This window comes from Heliangelus exortis, chromosome 13 (assembly GCF_036169615.1).
Source record: "Heliangelus exortis chromosome 13, bHelExo1.hap1, whole genome shotgun sequence".
In the NCBI taxonomy this organism is placed as follows: domain Eukaryota; kingdom Metazoa; phylum Chordata; class Aves; order Apodiformes; family Trochilidae; genus Heliangelus; species Heliangelus exortis.
In genome coordinates this window covers 5,312,780-5,335,319 of record NC_092434.1, presented here as the reverse complement: position 1 = coordinate 5,335,319, position 22,540 = coordinate 5,312,780, and the positions used below count along the sequence as shown (strand labels likewise).

At 39.3% G+C, this 22,540-nt stretch overlaps 1 protein-coding gene and 1 long non-coding RNA gene across 5 annotated transcripts in view; one reads left to right on the top strand and one right to left on the bottom strand.

Moving 5' to 3' along the window:
• Window positions 1-822: 822 nt before the first annotated feature.
• On the top strand, window positions 823-20,408 carry LOC139801975 (uncharacterized). Its single transcript, XR_011728440.1, has 3 exons — window positions 823-898; window positions 14,744-14,828; window positions 19,354-20,408. It is a non-coding gene; the product is annotated as an uncharacterized lncRNA (long non-coding RNA).
• Window positions 12,759-22,540, bottom strand: part of ADAMTS18 (ADAM metallopeptidase with thrombospondin type 1 motif 18) — a 74,372-nt gene continuing 64,590 nt past the window's right edge. For all 4 annotated transcript variants that reach the window (XM_071756664.1, XM_071756667.1, XM_071756663.1 and 1 more), the window contains 4 exons: window positions 20,388-20,579; window positions 19,803-20,015; window positions 18,372-18,519; window positions 12,759-14,801 (listed from right to left, as the gene is read on the bottom strand). In XM_071756664.1, the coding sequence (XP_071612765.1) occupies window positions 14,686-14,801; window positions 18,372-18,519; window positions 19,803-20,015; window positions 20,388-20,579 (669 nt within the window). In that variant the 3' untranslated portion in view covers window positions 12,759-14,685. The remainder of the gene's footprint in view (window positions 14,802-18,371; window positions 18,520-19,802; window positions 20,016-20,387; window positions 20,580-22,540) is intronic.

The window sequence follows — 22,540 nt, the reverse complement described above, 5'->3', positions numbered from 1 at the left end:
AAAAAACGAACTAGGATAGGTTTATTGAAGTAGTAATAACAATGATGATGGTGAAGCACAAAGAAAGCCAGAGGCCTGGGTCAGGTGCTCTGTGGCGCCATTTTAAACCGAGTGCCGTGGGCAGGAGCGCTGTGATTGGTCCATCCGGGTCACCTGACCTCCCTCTCCCCCGTTACCTCAGGCACCGCTGCGCCCCGCCTGGCACCGACACAGCCGCAGCCCCGCACCTCAGGTCAGAGACACGGGCAGGTTCTGTCCTGATCCTCTCAAATCAGGCCAGCCCACCTCTTATTCCTTCCGTAACAATACACAGTAGTTCTATAAAAAAAATTTACATTATACAACTTGAATTTATGGCCTCTCAGGCACTGGACCTCCACCATCCTCCTGTGCGTGTCCAGGGCCTTGAGCAGAGACAACCTCACGGATGGCTTTGTTTTGCCCAGGGGTGAAGAAATCCACACAGCTTTTCTGGAAGTATGAGTTCCTCTCATACACAGCAGGGACTTCACCACCTTCCACTGTATGTGGAAGGTCTGGCTGGACAGGGCTGGCTCAGTGCCCCAGGGTTAACTACCCAGGTGACTTGTGCTAAATGCTTGTCCTCTTTTTTGAAAGTTTCACCACCCACTGCTTGCAGAGTGGTTTTTAGCAAGGTATTATGATGGTCAGCCTTGCTGAAGGTTGGTGCATGGTTAGGAACAAGATAGATCTACTCCATACCATGCTGTTTGGCTCAATTAGCTAGTAGGTTATTTTGAAATGAGTCCTATTGTCTGACTCAATCCTATCTGGCATCCCATGCTGACATAGATTTCCCTTTCAGGGCCTAGAATAGTATGGGCAGTGGCATGAGGCACAGCATGTTTCCAGTCATCTGATGCTTCTTTCTACCATGGTGAGCATGTAGAGTTTACCTTGCTGAGTCTGAGGGAGTGTGATATAACCAGACTGCCAGGCCTCTCCATATTTGTATTTAAGCTTTCATCCCTCATACCACAAAGGTTTTAACCATCTGGCCTACTTAATGGTATCACAACCATTACACTCATGGATAGCCAGGGTGATAGCATCCATGATAAAATCCACCCCTCGTATGTTTGAGTGTGTTATGTCTATGTGCAGTGTTACTCTGCTAAGATGGCTTTACTCTGACATCATAGGTGAACTGTGTTTTATGAAAGGTCTGCAAAGTTTTAAAAGGAATATTTCTGTAGTTAAAGATATGGGAATCATTAAAAATCCACCAAACTGTCCTCTGCCAGAGAATTAATGTTTCATTTTGCAAGTCTACTTAAATTATTTTCTAAAGGCTTTGCAGGGTGCAAAATTTCCATTTACGGGGGTAGTTCACCAGAGAAAATGGAAGCATTTCTTCCTAAATTAGAAGACTTTGGAGAGAGATTTTTTCGCTGAAATGTTAAAACCATGATCACAAAGATACACAATCATGTCCTGCTTATACACAATCATGTCCTGCTTATATTTTCAAACCACAGAAAGATGGGTGCTCCTTGATGGTCATTCATGTGAGAAGTTGCTTATTTTTCCAGAGGCCAAAGAAAGTTGGTGTGCTTTCTGTTCCTAAGACCCTTTCATTTCCTGCCTAGGCTTTTCACTTAATAGGGCAGAGAAACAGTATTGATCAAACTGAAATGAATGAAGTCCTCGAACAAAATTTCAGGCTATGTCTGAAGCTATCTGGAGGTTCAGAAGTTGTTCACATTATTGGTCCTACAAGCTTAAATTCTGTGGTGTCTTATGGCTATTAATATGGACCTCATGGGATGATTCTCGTTACAAGGTTGTCAGAACAAAAGGTCATGGGGAAAAAAATAATCTTAATCAGGCTTCACAAGAGAGATGTTTCACCACAGCAGATGACTGTGAACACTCAATACTCATACACTGTGCGAGAACAGAGGTCAAATACTCTCAGAATGGTATATTATGGGAACACACAGTCAGAGTGCTCCAGGGGATATTCTGGACTGGTTTTGGGGTTGTCATTGGAAAGATTTTAACCATGTAATGTAGAAATTAGTGTCATACAGGTATTACCTTAAAAAAAAAAAATACTCTGAAAACTTTTACATGTCTACCATAAAGGAAATATGTTTTATATATTCTCAAGTGTTAAGAAGCAATACCTGCTGCATAGTCTGATAGGGATGAATTTTACTTGAACTTCTGGGGAGCTGTATAAAAGCGAGAATTATACATGTAGGTAGGAAGCTCAATATACGCATGGCTTTAGAACTAAAGGGACTGCTTCAGGTTAGATTACTAGTACTATAATTGTATGTATAATACTGCCTTAACATAACAACACTAAGCAGCTTTCTCCCTTTGACCAGATAAAACATGACTCTTACTCTAATTTTTTTGCTTCAACCTCTAATAATTAAAGAGGAAGTCTTCTAAATTTTGCTGATAAGGTATCTGTACTAAACTGGAGAATCCTGGAGACTGTGGAGAGTGTTCCTTTAAAGAGTCTTGTGTGTGTAACTAAATGATAACTGGAAGCAGATTTCTTGATAAAATCCCTAGAGATGTTGCAACACACAAAAATCAAACCAAAAAGCCTATGTTTAAAATTAATCAGAAACAGGAAAGGAGAAATGACACAGGAATGAACTTCAGGACCTCGTTAACTAGGACAACTGGTATCTGTTACACTGAAGTGGATGAAATAATTCTACTATTTGTAAATACCTACTTAGAGCAAACTGGGTATCCATGTCATTCCAATTATCATAGACTATAAATTTCGGTACTTATTGTTAATATGTCTGGCTGGAAAGGGGGGAGGTAAAAGACTGTGCTTTAGAGATGTCCCAGTTCTTTAATGACAGTGCCTTAAGTATCCGAGTTGGAACTGGAACACTGAAAAGTGCTTATCTCGCATACCGTGACATCATTGCATCACACTACACCACAGCATCATGGCACAGATTCCTCCCCGGGTACAAAAAAGTGAAAACTGAAGTTTGTGGAGGAATATGGCAAAAGTGAGAATTTGGGGGGATCTCTTCTGTTGATGATGGCACCTAGGTTTCTTCCAGCGATACCCTTCAGGCTGTGGTGAGCTGCCATCAGGATTTAACTGCTCTATGAGGAAGGCAGTGACATCTGAGCATGTATTCCAGTTGCTGGGCTGATAGCAGATCTGCTTGTGTCTGTTGGAGGATAAAGGGACTGTAACTCTTATCTGGCCAGCTCTTCCTTAGGTATAAAACAATAAGAAATAAGAAAAAGGCACCAACCCCACGTGTCTGAGTGAGGACTTTCAGAACTGGAGCTCTGAGGGCTGGATGACAGTAAATTCTTAAAGAACAGGCAGAAATTTGGGAAAGGAGAGGCCTGGAGCACAGCATGGAATCTCAGTGTGACTGAGCATTTTGTAGTGAGCCGAGCCTTGTGAGGCCAGAAGACTTTTGAGTGAGACCTAATTAAAATCATCTGGCCCTCATGAGGGAGGTATCTTTCTCCTTGCAATTATTTTTATGTGTCAGGGATATTTAATTAGACATGTAGAGCTCATGTGTCTGAGAGGAATTCAGAGCTATTTTCAGTGTATTATTATATTGTTGGACTTGGGGATTACAAACACTGCAAGTCTATAAGAGCAATGAAACCGTTTGTCCAAAGCTGCAGCAATGGCTCAGTACTGACATGGTCTGCATCTACTGCACTGCTCTGTATCTGATTTTCAGGAGACAGTAAATATCTAAGTAGAAATCCTACAGCATCCCAAACAGTATCATCAACAGGGTTTTGTTGTGTCTTCTTTGACCTAGTCACCCCCCTGCAGCTATTCTATGGCATATTAATATTAGATGAAACTTTGGAGAACCATGATTTTGGTAAGGTTTTTCAGTGATGTCTTAATTTTTTATATCAACTGATTTTTTTTTCTTTTACCTTCTTTTCAATGATCACAGTTATGAAAAGGGACCATTTGGGAGCTTTCTTCTCACAAGCGGTCTTCTTAGTAAGATGGAGGTTAGCAAGCAGTGATAAATAGGTGAGCACTGGACTGATAAGGTGCCAGCTCTGACTACTTTATTATAATTCCACACATTCTGTGTCTTTCTAACATGAGGATAAAGTTACATGCTTGTGGCTCTGTGAACATCCAGAGCACTATCACAAATAAGATACCCTACGTTTGTAACTTTGTTAGAGGTCTCCCTGGAATAACTTTGCAAAGGCAGACTCAGAAATTGTACCTTGATGGTTTCTTACGTTTGTTTCTGTTTTGCCTCTGTGTGCTCTTATGGTTGAGGACTTTTTTTCCTTCCCATTTCTTTCAGAGTTCTATATGATATGAACTGGGGTTCATAGATTCTCTTGTCTTATTCAAAAGACTTTATGTTATTTTTGGAACCACATTCAAATTTAGGTTAGTAGCAATGGTAGGATACAAACATACCAGGGAAGCTGACTCTCTGTGAATTCCCTGTGGCCATTCTAAAGATCTCTCCCTCTGGACTTTGCCACTTCTTTATGTTGCATTGTGTAAGGGGTTTCAGTTAACAGTACTGTTTTGATTCAGAAATGAGTAGGTAAGGAAAAGGTGAGGTATATATATATGCACACATATATACAGGTATTCTTGATCCTAAACAAAATTTGAAATTTAATTAGCCCTCAGAGATCTTTTTCAATACTTGAACTGTCACCCATTCTCATTCATTTCTAGAATCATAAGTGATGAGGCATCTTTTCTCACAACTGTTAAGTAGTTCAAGAGCCCTTCTGCTCTGCTACTGCACTGTGAGGTGAAAAATCTGTGAAATACATTGCTAATTTTAGTACCGTTTTAGCACTGTATTTGTAGAGAGATTCCCCTTTCTTGAGTTCACTGAATTTTCTTCTAACTCTTTGTTTCCTCCCTGAGCTCACTAGGTGGCTGTCTAAGAACACACAAACTCTGACTTGCTGAAGCTCAGCTCTTTGTGTGCTTTGCTGTTATTGCACACTGGAGGGCGCCCTCTCATCAGCCACAGCACTTTACCGGGTACGAGCTGCAGGGGCTGGGCTGGGGGGAACCCTCCCCGTGCCTCCTGGACATCAGATCCCTTTGATGAAAACCCTTTTATTCTCAAAGACAGAATAAAGTGTTTTTATCAGCTGATTCCTAGCCTCTCTTGAATGACTTCCCCATAACACCAGTTTTTCAAATTCTTTGTGGTATTCATAGGAGTTAGGTAAAAACAGGGAATCGGGTAGACTGTAACTAAGGCTAGTTTGTTTTTCTGGTAAGCTAGAGGAGTGAAGCAAAGCAGCTTCCAGAATCTGGAAATGGCAGTTTGTATGTGAAGGGATAGACTGAGAAAAAACATGTGTGCTGTTCATTTAACATCCTTCTTGTTAAAGTCCTTATTACCAGATGTGTCTTGAGGTTGGCTTGTACACACTGATTTTGTATGGTGATGAATTCTTTAACTTAGGGGAAATTATTTCTGATTGAGACAAAAATTGGACTCCAAGGCTCAGGCTGAGATGAACTTTGGGCATGTATCTCAGTTTTCCAATGCTTTTCATTGGAAACCATGATTTATGAAGGAAAGTATGCGTGAATCTATCTCCAGTCCATGTGTCATCCTATTGTCTTCAGTACTGCAGAATATAAAGCAGGGAATAAGACCACACAGGAATGCATCTCTCTAGAGCACCTCTGAATCTTACTTACATGGTTTGTGTTACTCTCTTCTAGCCCAGAAGGATTGAGGTATGGAACAGGCAATATCTTGTCTCTATGCCTTAATGTGATTGCAGCAAAGCTGGATCAGCACACGGCTGGGAATGATCTTAATTACTTATGCATGGGGAAAGAAGGGGGAGGATGGGAGAATAGTAGGGAATATAAATGTTGTCTCTACTCAATCAGTTTTTTCCCATCACTGTTTTCAACAAGATACTTACATTCCCTAAAATAATAGTTTTTCTTTTAGTTTAGCCTTGTTGAAAAACCTAAATTTACCTGATACTTTTAACAATTTTCAGTTGGAAATGCTGAAATGAGATACTTATTCTGAGGGCTGGGTCAACTCCATATCTTCCAGAAAATCTCAGACTGTGAAATAGTTTGTTTCCTGTCATCAGGACACAAAACGCTGATGTACAATTCTCCGCTGACTTCTGGGAGTTGTTAGTTGCTTGTTCTCTGCCCAGCTCTGGTATTTTTTGGCTCCTTGCAACTACATAATACCTTTTCCACGTGAAGATAAATGTATAGTTTTAAGCCTTCAATTCCCATAAATCTTAATTTGCATATTGCAAGTTTTGCTGAAATAATAACAAATATCCAAAGTGTTTTTGTCTGGCCGTCAGGCAAATATGAAAGCTAGCATTCTTGGCTCAGAATCTGTAGGATTAATATGAAATGCTAAAACATGATACTGGAGCTGATCAAACCATGCAACCTACACCTGAGGGGAATTTTTCTCATGGAATTCATAAAAACGTCCTTATTTTCTCTTGATTAGATGTGACTGTGAAGGTTTAAATGGAAAGCAGCAACTTGTACACGGACAGCAGTGGGAGCTTTACTGTTCCAAAGCCATAACTTTTAATCAGCATAGTTCCCTGTCAAAGTGGATTACCCCAAGACACTTCACAACCCATTCTGCTCCCCCACCCCCCCGATGGCTTCAGGGGGGAGCTTTGGAACAGAAGGAGAGAAGCAGTGAGAAAGGGGATGCAATTGTCCGAGAGAGACAGAGCTATGTGCCAAAATGTCTGAAGGTTTCAGTACTGTATGATTCTCACATTTTTGGTACTTTATTTTTTAATCGACTGTTTTTAAAAAGGCAAATCCACTGTCTGTCTTCCTCTTCTATATAGTTAGTATGCCACAGTAATACAATTTGGAAACTGAGGTGTAAACTCTCCTTTCAAAGAGTCCTTTGGTAGCTGAAGGATGCTGGCCGGGATCCATCCAGTAGGCATGAAGGTTCAGAAGGTTAATGAGAAGTTCAGAGAGGAGCATTTATAAAAGCCAGAACTAAGAATAACCCAGTTCTTGAAGTACTCTGTCCCAGAGCAAAGTGTGATTTTTGTAATCTAGGAAGCTGGGAAACTGCCTTACTCTGTTTGTTTCTTGAATAAGAAGACATAGCATATAAAAATAGTCTATATAGAAAAGAGCCAGATTAACAGTCTGGAAGAACTATACAGTATTTATTATATATGTGATATACAATGAGATAAGAAGAGTTTGGGTGCCAGATTCTAAAACTCGTCTTGTTAGAGGCATCTGTACTCTGTCCTAAAGATTAACACCATAGAAGAGGTCAGAATATGTGCAGTAGTACTAGTAATGCATTTGAAAATGTCCAGATGATATTAACTGGGTGAGAAAAAGTCCTCCCTCCTTCTTGACCATAGGTTTAGCATGAGGTGTTAAAAAAAAAAGAGTGAGCAAATCGTTTAGTCAAAAGCAAGAGAGTACCAGCAAATCCTGTACAGTATTCCATCTATGCTCTTTGTAAGGCAGAAGATAGATTCCTTTCAGTTTTGTGTTTCCAAGTTAGTTTTCTATGAAAACCCCATTTTTGATCCCTGCTGAAGACCAGCAGAAACCCTGAAGTGTGGGTCAAATTCAATGCAAGGCAAATAATGTGCATCAAACACAAGTCAGCATGGCCTCCCTTCAACCTTGCAGTTGTTGATCTCAACAGGTCAAAACTCTGATGCTCAACTTTTAAGTTATGGCTCTGGCATCAGCCCTGTCCTGTTACATAGGGAATTCTGTAAACTTCTGGCTTCCCAGCTCCTTAGCTCAGATGAAGTTTTTTCACCAAGCATCTGAGAAACAGCACTATGACTGCTGAAACTGAGCAGGATTCTCAAAAATGTGTAAGCTCTAGGGTAGAATGACTATCCTAAGGAATAAATAAAATGGTTGATAAGTGCTCCAGATGTTAAATGTGTCTTGGTGAGTTAAGTGTTTTATATCATCTACTTGATAGCTGCACTGGTACACTATTGAATTAATATGGTTAATGTAACATCAGTCTAGTTTAGCTCAACTACCTGAGACTTGATCAAGCTGTATGGTTATCTGAATAATGCTTATAACATGTTCATGACTTTCGTGACATGGTCCATGGCAATTTAGAAACAAAAAACAAATGTCAGCATTAGATGTTAACTGGCCACAAAACACAACACCAATTCAAGTTCAGAACGTGTATTATGGTAGATGTATATCACGGCAGTCCATCTGATGGTCAAACTCAATAGCTGAATGCTTTTCAAATTAGATGTTCCAGTTTGTTTACATACAATTTTGGTTTTGCAACTAGTATTTTGGAAGTGGATGCCCAAACCCTCAAAATTAAATTGTGGTAAATGATACAGTTTGAAGTAGTACATGCTATATTTAATGGGAGAGAACAGTGTTTACAGCCTGTTATTGTCTGTGTTGGTTGACTTTTCCCCACACACCAGCAAAGACAAGAATGAGTAAGGCATGGTGGTTCTGGGCAACCTGGTATTTGCAGACTTTTACAAAGTCTGAGCTGATGAACTTTCTGCTGACAGGCAATATCTCTGACTAGAAATTAAATGTGCTGATCCAGTTAAATTATTACCCATCAGTGGAGTGTGCTGAACAGTTAAATTCTTTGAAAGTTAAAATTCTTTTAATGGACTTGGAAATAGAGTATCTTTTTGTGGAAGGTAAAACTACGATTTGTATCCTGAATCTTATTCAGCTTCTGTAGATAAATAGTGAGATATCATTAATACAATTATGATCTATGAGCACTTTCTGCAAAGTTTGTCTATTTGTAACATTAGGGGGAAAATCATCAGTGACATTGCTTTGGATATAAAAAATATGCCTAGAAAACTTCTTAATACAGTGTTATATTTCAGCTATCAAAATCCCACCAGTTATTTTGCTTAGACACAAATTATTTTGTTTAGTAGCTTGTAAAATTCATTTTTTCATGGTGCGTTTTAAGGAAATAGAGACCTCAATTACTTTTTACTTGCTCAACAGTTACATTGAATATAAAGGGTGGAAATGTGAGTTCTAGTGCTCTGGGGAACACGTTGCACCAGAATAGCTTTTCCTGCATTCAGGTGAAACAGTAATGGCATTTTCTCTTACTGTTCCTCATAGAAAGGAAATGTAGCCATTTCCGTGTCCAGTTGCCCATCCCTGCTTGAGCCTTGCAGGAATCCTGGTACCATAGCAGTGTCCTGGAGTTCAGGAAGTGAAGGATCAGGATGGCTACAATGCAATGCTGTCCTGAAAGCACTCTGACATAGATAGGATATTATAGATAGGTGTAAGTATTTGGTACAAGAACAACTCTTGAGCTCCCCAAATATCCTGAATCTCTTCAACAATAAGCTAAACAGAGCTTGTAGAGGGCCATTATTGCCATGGAAGCCAAGAAGTACTGGCAGGGAATTCCTGCTCTGGGGACAGTGCCTTCAGTTTCTTCTGTTAGACAGACCTAATTCAGATATTATGGTGATACAAGAAGGTGAAGGTCCCAAAGAGGCAGTTCTTGTGCATGCTTTTCTCTGAAATCTGTTTGCTTCACATGGATAAGAACTACGTAAGTAAACATTTCCAGTATAAACCCTTTCGTATACTTTCTGAATGAGCTTTTGTGTCAGCTCTGCTATGGTATTATGAAAGGATTAGTGAACATTATCACAACCAAACATAATAAATTAATTCCTGGCAGCCCAAGTCACTTAAGAAATACTAAATACAGCAGTGTTAAGGCTGAAATTGTATGGTGACAATAGCTTGATTTAATGGTTAGAAAGTAATCCTGGAATTTAGGGCTTACTGAAGGTTCCTGCCTCCAGTGGCAGAATCCAGAAATTTAATCAGATTGTGTTCATGATTGAATACCTCTTATTATTGAACAGAAGGTACATAAAATATAAGTTTCAAGTATAAGTCCCATAATAAATGCTTTTCTTCAGAGAGGATGAGGAAAACTGGTTTTGAAGTTACTATGTTGCATTCTGAGTTCAGAACTTCAGGTTTTGTCTCAAGTTCAACCCATCTGGGACACTCAGGTTGTTTCTTCCCTGGTACCTCTGGTGGAAAACAAATTAACTGCTTCCCTTAGCCCTGTCTGGTGTGCATCAGGTGTTAGAATGTAAGCTCTGTGGGCCAGAGTTTGCTTCTGATTACTTCTGCCCAGGGCCCTGCTTCCCACAGACAATGCAATATTAGGCCCTAAATCACCACCTGCATCTGTACCTTTTGCAGTGCAGGTCTGAGAATCAATACTGCCCTGCTACCCATCTGCCAGTGCCTGTTCTCGTGGGAACCAAGTGTTACATGTAAGCTGCAAGGTGAAGAACTTCAGAATGTGAGGTACATTGAAGGACACAATGCAGCCAAGCCTGGGCCTGGCTTTGTTCTGTATAGGAAGGGCTGAAGAATATCTATGAGAGTGCTGCACAGTGTGCAGGGAGTAGACAGGAAGATCAGCTTTTTTTGGCTGATGTGCATACAATATTGGCTGGGGAGGAATTTAAGGTATTTTCTAGCAGCTGCATCTCCTTATTTCAGGATGTTTTTTGGTGGAAAGAAGACTTATTACCTTGCCAAAACCTCACATCTCTCTAGTCCCCGATAACTGATGGGCTAACAGTTTGAATGATTCATTTGTAATTGCTTTCCTCTCATGATAGTCACTATCTAGTGACTATCTAGGAGTCACTAGATAGTTAGGAGTTAGTGTTGAGCACACCTCATTTTTGATCTGTTTCACTGTATCCCAGCTTCCCTACTGCCTTTCCCCTCTGCTGTCCTCTCAGACCTTATCAATGCTCAGCATTTGCTTTTAAAACAGAGTCTAGATAAGATTCCTCAATATTGCTCTTTCAGATCTTATCTGTGTGGATCTGCCTCTAAAATTTTCTGCAGTGTCCACACAGACAGTGAGCCACAAGCAACACCTTTGCTCCTAATGACAGTGTGCTCACACTTAACATACTTTTCTTATTGTTTCTTGTTGTACTCTCTGTAAGCCTTTCAGGACGTGCATACAGTGTTATACACAATGGGAGCCCAGTGACTCAGTAGGATTGGACTTCTACTACAATAGAAATAATAATGTTAATTTATTTTATTGATGCTTTTGAATAGGATTTGCTGAAAATTAAAGGAAATATGGGATATGGATCATGTTACCATAAAACCACATGCAGTGAAACGTTCATCTGTTTCCAACATTTCATGTCTTCTGGGCATCCGAGGTAGTTGACTTGATTTACACAATCAAGCCATTCATTAAATATCTGTTTGAGTTTTAGGCAGATGCATCCTTTACCTGAGTGATGAAATCTGACTACAGGAAATGGAGCTATTCCTTTGTGAAAAGACCCCATTCTGCTTTATAAAGTGAGCCTTGCAGCAATATACGTCTACAAAACTGCCAAGCTTTGTATACCAAATATCGTTGTAAGGGTTCAGCAATAAAACAGTTGAGGAGTTGGGGTTGATCCAACCACACAATAGCACATCTTTATGCAATATTTCCTCTTTCAACATCCATCTCCAACACAGTAATTCACAGACAACCGTCAGTTCATTTTAATTCCAAAATTCTAGCACAGAACACAAAGCAGTTTAGAGTCTGAGTTCTTGTGTGGGCATATTAATTATTTATATCAGTAGTCCAAATCATGTTCAAGAGAGCGCTTGCTGGGAATCCTTCAGGAGCAGACTGATCATTGCTTATTATTGCCTGCTAGACTATACTGTTAGTCAGAAGCATGGTCAGTGTTCCCAGTCAAAAATACTCTATATAGCTTGCAGTTGTCAGAGACCTGAGTGATGGTGAATGAAGGGAAAAGCAGCAAATGTACATTAGAGAATATATTGGTGAAATGATCCAGTGAATTTAGGTAGTCCTGACTTGATATTAGCTTGAAAAAACTTCTCACCTGACTCATTTTTTAGAAAAATCAAGTATTCCCAGGCAGCTGGGAGAGGCTGTGAAACCTCCTGCTATGTTGAATGAGGCTTCTTAAACCACCATGCAGATAAATACATGCAAGGAAGAATTATGATATCTCTGTGCTACAAGTGTCCAGTCTTGGGTGAGAGAAAACCTAGGTCAGTTTTGTCCTGCACAGGGAGGAGGCAGCTGTATTTTAGTGTATTCTAGCTTTTGTGTTGTTATGAAAATAAAACTATGAAGTTATGTCCATTTTGCCTTTTTTGTGCTTGAAATGGGGACAATCCAAGCCAGCTGCTTCAATGGTAGGGTAGTCACTCAAACATCTTCTGCTCTTAAAAGGCAGCTACAATATATTCACTGTGTTGAATAACCAGTCCTGCATTCCTCGGTTGCCAGTATAATGGGACCTTGAAAAGTAGAGAAGTTTCACATGACCTTACCACATACGTCTGACTTTGAGTGCCTGAAAGGAATGACCTTCATCCCATTCATCATAATGGCTTGTTAACACTCAAATCCACTGTTTTGAGGGTTCCCTTCTTATATTAACCCATACAAGACATGAATGGCAGAGGCATGGTTAGGCAGAGAGGTCACTCTTAGCTACAGTGGCTAAGTTGCCACTGCTGCAGAGAAGAGGCTTTTTTGAGGACAGCTTTTGGCACTACCTCTCCACAGAACTGGCATTGGCTTAGAGTCACAGACACTGGCCAGTTATGCAGCAGAAGCAAACAGGACAGTATTTACTTAAAGTTCATATGGGACAATTACACAAATGGAAATGAATGCATACACCACATATTACTTGATACTTATAACCTCCATATTTTATTCATGAACTTTACAGTTCCAAATATAATGAAACAGTTAGAGTACTTTATAACAAGGCTTATAAAATAATTAAATATTACACTTATATTTTTTGCCTTTTTTTTTTTTTTTTTTACACCATAATTCATACTTTGTGACACTAGTGTTCTCTTTCCTTAGTTGTCACTTATGGAAGTGAGCAAAAAAATATAAAGGAAAAGCTATGCATTAATAAATTAATTATTTTACATCAAATAATAAAGGACACAATTACAGAAACAAAACAAAAAAATTTTTAGCTTTCCTAGAAAAAAAGGTTATAATTACACAGTGTCCTATATCAAGACAGAGCGGTGTAGGTTGAGATATGTTTCCAATCATCATTTCATAAGTATTATAGTATACGTGTTTTTAATTTAAATTGTTGCAGAAGGAACTGCTAATTTTAAGTGACCACTGTCTGGCATTAATGCTGAGCTGGCTAATCTTACGCTGAAACGATACTTTAAAAAAACAGCAAAACTGAACTACATTCATCAAACAATGTTGTGGGATTGGGTGGAATTAGATAAATATGTCCCTCATAGGCACTCCCCAGAAAATTACAGTATAACACGGCTCTGTCTCAGAAAGGGTTTTGGCAAATATGTTGGGTATTTTTTCAATGTAGAAACATTTTAAGTTGCGCCATTTGATATACAGTGTCACTGAACATCTTGATACTGAATTATTACAGATATCATCATAATTAGATTTCTTTTGTGTGCTGGTGGATTCTGAACTACATAAAAGTATTAGGCAAATGTATAAAAATAGAATTGACTTTTATTTGGTTAGAGTAAATAATTCACTTTTTTTTCTTTCTTCATATAAACTGTGTGAATAAATAACTAGAGAAGTTTAGCATGATTTAGTGGACTGTAATATTCTTGTTATTTCCTGTGGGTAATGAATGAAAATCTGCAGAGATTTGAGATTAAAAAGAAGACATTCTTCACTATCTTTGCATTCACACAACCTAGATTCTGGAAAAGAACTACTTTAAAATATCAAGTTTAAATATTAAAATTACATATCTAATGAGCTTAGAAAGTTGAAAACATAACCATTGACCTCAATAAATCTGAGTTCCTTGAGTTAGTTGAAATATGAAATTCTATTGTACTTGTAACACAGCAATATTAAAAGTCCAAATACTCTAACGCGATATTTCTAGGTATACATTTCAAGTTACTAGTTAACCATCTCTGAGTTTCTACACAAAGCAGAAAATTATTTCTTCAAAATGATAAAAACATTAGCATGATGCAAAACTTGCTTTTCCAGCAGCAAGTCTGATAGAGAAGCACCATATATCTTTGTAGTGCACCATTTACTTCTTATGGTCACGTGTGTGACGCTCCATTCTCCAGACGCTCCATTTGAATGTCTTTTTGTGAAAGTGGCAGTAAACAGCTTCCTTACTCTGGGATGATAATATCACAGCAAAATGTGAAAGGAAATGCTTTTGATAGTGTGATCTGTCATGCAGCCATGCTGTAACCTTCCTCCTGGAGCTCACAATCTCTTTTGCTTTGTATTCTGGTAAATTAGCCAGAAAAGGCTCCCTTGTATTAATTTCTTCCTCATAACTTATGACAGTGCAAAACGACACCTTTAAAGAAATAAAAACTGCCACTTGAGTCTCAGTGTTCAAGTGATCCATAGTACCCTGTACTTTAGTGAGGTCAGCAAAGAAAGAAACATTCCTTTTTCAACATATATCCAACAATTACTGTACCTCAAACATTCCCTTAAAAAAAAAATGTCTCTTCCATCAGTGGTTTATGTGGCACCATGTCTTGCCTCAAAGCAAAGTTAATTCCAAGATAAATTGAAGAAGAGAATCCTGTCACTGAAGGGTTCAGACAACACACTATCAGTTCTTCTTTGTGCATGACTTACAACACTGCTTGCCATAGAATTTGTGGTTACAGACACCATGCTGGGGTACCAGATGACACCAAGTGAAGAAATCCACACAAGAAGGATCATCTGAAGGACAAAATTCCAAGTAATATGGTAAGACTGTGTTTTAGCAAGTCCGCAAATCAAGCAATAGTTGTACACATTTGTATGCATTTGTATGCATATTAAAACACAATAGGTGACAGTTCAAAGAAGAGGAACCATGAATTAGCTCTCACCTCAAAAATACTAGTTCCTTTTTTATTATTATTTGTTAAGAGATATTTAGTTTGGTAAGAAATCACATTGGTTAATTTGGTAGAGTTGCTGTAATAATAGGAGGGTCAGAGGCAACAGTAATTAAAAGCTTTTAGAGCACACTTTGTTTTTAAGGAAAATGGGAGGACATTCCACTGTAGAGGACAAAAAGAAGCCAGCAGAGTTTTCATTTCTGATTTTAAATGTTCTGAAGCCAGGTACTTGGATAAATGAGCCTGCTTCATGTTTGATGCTGACTGCTTGTTTCCAGCAACATCACATGGAGTTTACCTGCCAGCTTTAAGAGTATATGCATGAGCACACAAAGGACATGGAAATGTGAATGCAGAGTGCTCTGATACATGTTTGTATTCCAGCACTTTTTAGGGAGACTTCTTTCTGATTGGCTATGCAGGGAGCCCAAGAAATCTCTCTGAGGAATTTATGGTGGGAATCAGGCTTTTAGGACTTTGATAATACCATGTTGGTGAAATCTTGATTAACTTCAATGGGAAAACAGACAGGCTGACAATGTTTAGTTCTGATAAGCCCAGCTTTTAATTACAATAAACTATGTTTTTCAATTAAGATTTTATTTTGCTTAAATTTATATACAGATCATTTATACACACAGCATGGTCACTTTAAAAATACTTCATAGCTGCTCCTTTCTACAGTTTTGTAATGGATGCTTTATGTTTCTTTAAAAGAGCAGAGTGATGATTCATATATATGATTTATAAACAAATTCACCGTGTCTGAGAGGGCAGTAAGACATTTAAATGAGGTTTAGCAAAATTTATAGCTAAACTGAAATCTCCTGTGAGCATGGGAAAAGATTCCAGTCGACTCTCAGAACTACTGTTTACGTGGTCAATAAAAGGAATTTACAAGGAGACAGTGAAGAAAAAGTTAGCCACTCTTGTCTGTTCTCAGATTGTCTGAGTCACAGAAGACAAATGCTCCCTCCCACAGCACAGACAACTTCTTCATATTCTGTAGGCCAGGAGTCATGTCCTCTGCAGGACACAAGTCTCTATAGGAACTTCTTTAGATAGTCACTACTTGGCTTTTGGTTTTTTATTGCCTTTTCTGTGATGGCAAAGGTGATTTTGTATAGCTTTCACACCCTCAAACTGATTGGAATTAATAAGAAAATAATTTAAATTTTTTAAAAATATGCCATTTTTATTGCTCAGTTTTTTTTAAAAAAGTCTGTCTGTAAATACTTATGTTATTAAAAGAAAATGCCATCCTTGCACTAAGAGTTGTCCAGGAACTAGAAAGTTGAGTACTGAACTGCAGCCTCCCCACTCCACAGTGCTGCCTTTCTGATTTTCACTGTGTCAGTAGTGGTGCAGCTGAGAGTCCAGCATCAAATTTTGTATTGCTTCACCTACTCTGCCCCAGGCAGAATTTGCCACTGGGAAGACTCAAAGCAGAAAACAGATGGAAAAACAGGCACAGAATGAAGGGAAGAAAGCTATCCTTGTTAAGCCAGGAAGAAGCTCTCCTGCTCTGAAAGGGTAAATAGTCAAAAATTGCAAATTACTGTTTAATAAATATTATAAGCACCAAAAAGGCAATGTTAAAAAATATTTATGCCCCTTTTGAAGATCAGAGTGCAACGCTAACATTACAGAGGGATGGCTGAAAACTTTACTCTTGGGACCTAATCCAAAGACTATTGGAATGAACTCAAAGAGTCCCACAAAATTCAATGGATGTGGATAAGGCTGTCAGTTCCTTATTTCTAGTTACTCAAGTATTTAGATGTTTAAATTTTCATTCACTTTAAGCAGTTTGATTTGCTAGGAGTTACGGTGACCGTAACTGCATCTAACAAAGGGATGGAAATGACCCAGTTTGTCTAGGAAAGTGTATAAACTCTCCCTGAAACATTAATTTCTTGACTGTGATCACTGAGCTGGAGCTGCATGGCTGATAATAGAGACTGATTGGCTTCAATGTGATTCCAGCACAGCTGGTTCCCTCTCTTTTTGCTGGTTTAGACAGAAAGTTAGAGAGCAAGTGAAGAGATAATTGATCTCTAGAGCCTGACGACCCAGTTATAATAAAGAGGAAAGGGCTTCCGCAGATGTGAGGAGAGAGAGAAACAGGCCAAGGCCAAAATTAATAACAGACATTACTCCAGACATGAAATATAGCAGAGGAAGGCAGGGGTGAAAGAAAAGTCCTTGCTATATCGTGACAGAAAAGGATGTAATGCAGAAACTCCAAAGTGCAGCAGAACTTTTTAGGAAGGTTAATTTGAAGTGTTGAGAACATTTACTTATAAAAACAGCCAGACTATTTACTTATCCCTTCTAGGACCATTTCATTTATATATCCTTGTTTGCATTCAAGTCCCCTGATACATCAGTTTGATACTCTGCATGTCTTGGTGCAGTGGAATGGTCTGTTAAGACATCACTGGGTTTTACAGGGTTTGTGTGCAGAGCAAATGCCAGGAGTCAGTAGAGATGAGGGGGGTGGTTGGCTAATGTCAGTTTACAAAATGCAGAGCCAGACTTGACCTTTGCTCCCAACTCTTATTACCACCTTTCTCTTGCAATCCAGCCTGGGTTTTATAGAGGTTACTTTCAGCTCTCGTTTTTAAAATGGCAACAAGACAGTTCATGGAGCATATTGCAAAAGTTAATGTTTCAAGTGTTTTAGCATACCTGGCATTACATGTGACAAACCTGGACCTCTCTGAGAATTTTTGCCCTCAGTTAAGGAGTCACAAACTATAACCAGTTTGTAAGCAAATATGGGAACGGGCTAATACACTGCTCTCTTTCTGTGGTGGTTCTGAGGGAATTCCCCTTCCAGTACAAAACCTCTTGCTTCTCCTGCTCCTCTAGAGTTGCAAAACACACTGTAGATACAGAGAGGGATGCAGCAGACAGGTGGGGACAGCTTAATTTGATGTTTCCTGACTGCATGTCATACACTGATTAGAAGCAGTAAGAAGAAAAGTACATACTAGACAAAGCATTTTTGGACTCACATGATATGGCAAAAGTTGCTATTTTTAATAATAAAACTGTACCAGCATGGGATTGCTCTGTGTTACTCAACAAGATAGTATAAAGATGCAACTCAGAACCAAATGGCAGAACTTTTGGATGTACTTTATATTTTAACATATCCCTGGTTTTAAAATCTCCTGTATCAGTTATATGCTCAAGTCTGCTTTAAGAGAATTCACCTTAAGAAGAGAGATGCTGTAGTATCAGAGAACAACTGGAAAGCTGGAAAGTCCGGAAAAAAATAATTTGTGAAGGAACATGCCAAATACTGTTCTTCAGTGGGTGTAACTAGAAAAGGCCATTTTTGCTGGATATTGAGTTCTGAGCAGCCAACCCTGCTGCACGAGGCAGAGCTGAGTTTTACCTCTTTTCACAGGGATGGGGCAGAAGTTAGTATTGCAGGCTCTCAGGACTGCTGGTTTCTGATGGGGCAAGCACCCAGAGGCTGCTCTTCCTTGGCGCAGGCACTGTACGCTCCGGGTTTGCACTCCCCCTCCACAGGTCACTGTGCACTGTAGAGATGAGAAAAGTAAAAGCTGTCTTTTGTTACAGAGACTCTCTGGGAGCCCACGAAAGCCAAAGGAGTAAATTTCAAGGGCTTTGGATGAGGCTTCCAGAGAGAGATGTCAGGATCGGATGTGTTGCTGTTCAGGAAGTCCCATAGGGGCCAGCTTCTCAAAGATCCGTGCATCTGTGCTCCCTTCCAAAAGTTTGGTTGTTTCAGGACTCAGCTGAAAATCTGGTTCCTTACTTAGGCATCAGGACAGAAACTAAACATTATAGAAAACCTGTTCCTGATTGTCTGCACTGATCTCTTTTGAACTCTGGGCCCAATCCTTCTGTCTGAAAAAAAGATAAAACTCCCATTGAAACCATAATCATGGCAATATCTGGGGAAAAACACTATGCATTTGTAGGAAGATCTATGAAGTATTTTGAAATGAATAAGCCTTTTACTTGTATGTGTTTCGTGAAAAGTTGTCTTTAAGATAAATGTGATCATTTTCATCTGATTACAGTTGTCAGGCAAGCATTGTTTCATGTAAATGTTATTAAATGAGTGTGTCTCATTGATATGTGACTCATAAAGTAGATAAGTTCCAGAAATACAGAAGCTTGTTTGCAAGAATGTAGAAACAAATACAGACTGATCCTGTAATTAATCATACTATTTAGGGAATTCCAGACAATCTGTGCAGATGCTCAGATACATTGTGCATATAGATATGTAACAGTTCAACCACAGTGCAGTTTGAAGGAGACTAGGAGAAAAGTGTTTGAAAATGAGTGTGGAATGTAGTTCTTCTCAAGCACGAATAACATTTCTAGGTAACATTCCATTTCAGGACAGAGCATGGATGTGGACCAGCTGCATCATGTTTCAGTGGCTGGGTAGTGCAACCTTCTTTAGGGAATGGCTACGTGCAGGAGACACCTGTGGACTGTTAGTACTGGAGACAACCCCTCCATACAATTGGACATTCTACTACAGCACAGTGTAAGACTGGAGCTAAGCTTTAATCTTGGTAGTGTAGCCTCACATTGCCACAGTCACAGTGGTGTGGTCTTACACCCACCAGGTGCTTGTGCCAACTCCAGCCTAGTGCTCATGCAGCAGCATTGGATACTGCAGCTTTCCTGGGCTTGGTGCTTTCTAGGAGATGGCACTTGAGCTACTGTGTAGGAAAACTTGCTCAGTTTTTAAGCTTCCTAAAAGCCAAGACATGGAACAGTGCTGGAAAAAGAGTGGTAGCTGGGACGGGGAGAGAGAGCCAAGAAAGTTTCCCATTCCTACCTGCTGCCAAGGTGAGGAATACCAGCCAGACACCATGTTATACAACGTTTGTGATGGACAGGTTCCCTTGTTACAAGCTTCTTCCAGGTTGGTGTGTGGCTTCTTGATGTTTCTACATCTTCTCTGAGGAAAGGTGATCCATTTCCCATGGATGCTTTTCTCACCACATTTTAGTTCTCGCTTTTGTACGCCGGGGCCACAGGAGGCTGAGCACTGCAAAGGCAAAATACACTCATTACATCTATTGAAACACATTCAGACAACAGAGTATGTGTTCTGTGCAAGGGTCCCCAAATTACATAGAACTACAAAAGCATTACTAACTAAAGCCACAAAGACCATGTTCCAAAATGTGTAAACTAAAATATTGATCCAAGTCACTGATAGTACTAAAAAAACAAAGACATCAGGGTAGATCTAACTGCATCTGGATGTAAAGAGCTGTGTTTGATAGCACCTTGCCTAGAAAATCTGATTTTTAAATGACAGCTCAGCTTTCTTTGCCCCAAATGATGTGTGTCCCTGAATCAACATTTCCAGGGACAGCAGAAGAAGGCAGTGAGCCTTGTAACTGCACCACTTTACCTCACTCCATGAAGAAATCACCCACTGGAGTCTGTCGTTTTTAGGGCAGCGTCCTAGCACACAGGTCTGCTGGGATTCAGGTTTCTGCTCTGCACTGCACATACTTTCAGGCAAGATTTTAACCTTGGGGGAACCAGTACTTTTGCAGTAGACATCCCGTTTCTTAACACCTCTCCCACAAGTCTTGGAGCACTGTGATGGGAAGAAATATTCATATGAGCTGAAGGAAATTAAAATTGGCATTATTTGTATTTTACAGCAGAGGACAGAAACCATGGCTAATGTGCTGTATAGCTGTCATAATAAGTAAACCTGAAATTCTATTGGTAAACAAGTAACAGTAACATCTATGTGTCACTCCTAAAACATGGTTGTAAGTGCTTTCCTAACACAAACTATGAACTCATACAGCCCCCATGCAGGACAGATAAGTAATATCTCTCTTCCGTAGATGAGGTAAGTTGGACTTGTGAGCAAAATGCTTTTTTCCCTGGACAGCATAGCTGAAATCTGCTCCTAACCTCCCATCGCAAAATCTCCCCCAGCAAGATGTTTTCAGCTATTTGTTATTTTGTCCTCACCTTGGCCTAGAGGGATGAGATGGAGGCAGAGAAAACTACCCAGGGAATCTGTACATAACTCCTTCACCAAATGAATCTCACTACAGGACAGAATCTGATACAGACAATGGTTAAGAAATTTGACCAAAGATATTTTAATTGCCAAGATTACAGCTGAAGCTTGGGACAAGTCACCAGTGAATAAATACACATTGCTGAACTGTGGCTCAGTTAAAAAGACATTCTGTAGTTTTCACTGCCTTAGCATACAACAAAATGCATGAATGAGCCATTTCTGATGAAGATATAAACGGCCCTGAAATAATGCTGCCAGATTTCTTCCTTCTTGCATCCAATTCTAGTTGTTCTTCTTTTAACTTAAAAATTAAGGGGCACATTCCAAGGCAGAACCCTGCGCAGAACCCAGAATACACTATCTGTATTCTGTCCAAAACGGTTTTAAAAGATTTAATGAAAGTAGAATTGTACTGAGGAATCAACAGGAATACCTGTGTACTGAAAATCTGTGTCTTTAATCTTCCCTCCAAACAAACAAAAAAACCCCCTCCTTTCGTTTAAAATTACTCTGATTTGTGTAGCGAGCCTGAGTATTTTACATATTTTTTCCCTTTTAACTGCTTTGAACCTGTGATACAACAGCCTTCAGCTGAATCTTAAAATGTTCACCAACTTATTCAGTAGGCCTGTTCACTACAGTTCAGCAGAACTTACAAACTCAGTTTTCATAGGCTTATATGAAAATCCCAGCTTGAACAGTACGCTTGCCAAAAAGAAGGAAAAAGGATTTTTTAAAATTGTTTTTAAAATTTTATTTTAGAAGAAGTAAAGTTTGAAAGTGTGAATGTGTTTGAAGACTGTTAGAGTATATCTAATAATCAGACCTGTTTTTTATAATCTCCTGCCACACTAAGGTTTCCTACAAGTACACTGGATGAAATAGTTACTTGTGAAGTATTAAAACTCTGTTACAATCAACTATTGAGTAGCTACTCATCTGTCATAGTACGTTACAGGGCACTCCCCTGGAGGGGCAGTGTGTGCTTCTCAGCCAGGAATGCTCAGGTCAAGGTGCTCTTGAACATCTGAATAGTAACAGTGCCAAGAAGCGTACACAGAAGTAATAGATTTTTCAGTAAATTAAAATCCACCTTGAATGTCAGTAAAGGAAGATTAAAAATAAAACTAACAGCTACTTTTGATATGTGTATCATATGCCTCTTGTGGCAACTAATTGCAGCAGCGTGCTACTTGCAGTAGAACTCTAACAAAAGTGAACACAAAACTGCAATCTATCAACCCCCAGTTTTCATATGTGTGTGCATTAATACTCAACTCTAACCCCAAATACTTGTTGACTGCCTGTCATCTCTGAGAAAAGTTAACATTGCTCTGAGAGGTAATCTCAGAGAGGGATTAATGGCTTTGAAGAATTCATACAGCCTTAAATTATGAATTTAAAAAAAAAAAAAATCCATCTATCTGTATGTACAAAAAAGAGACCCCATGTCCACTTCTGGCAAGGCCTCCTCTCCATGCACTTAGGAAGGCCAGTGAAAACATAGAGAGAGTTTG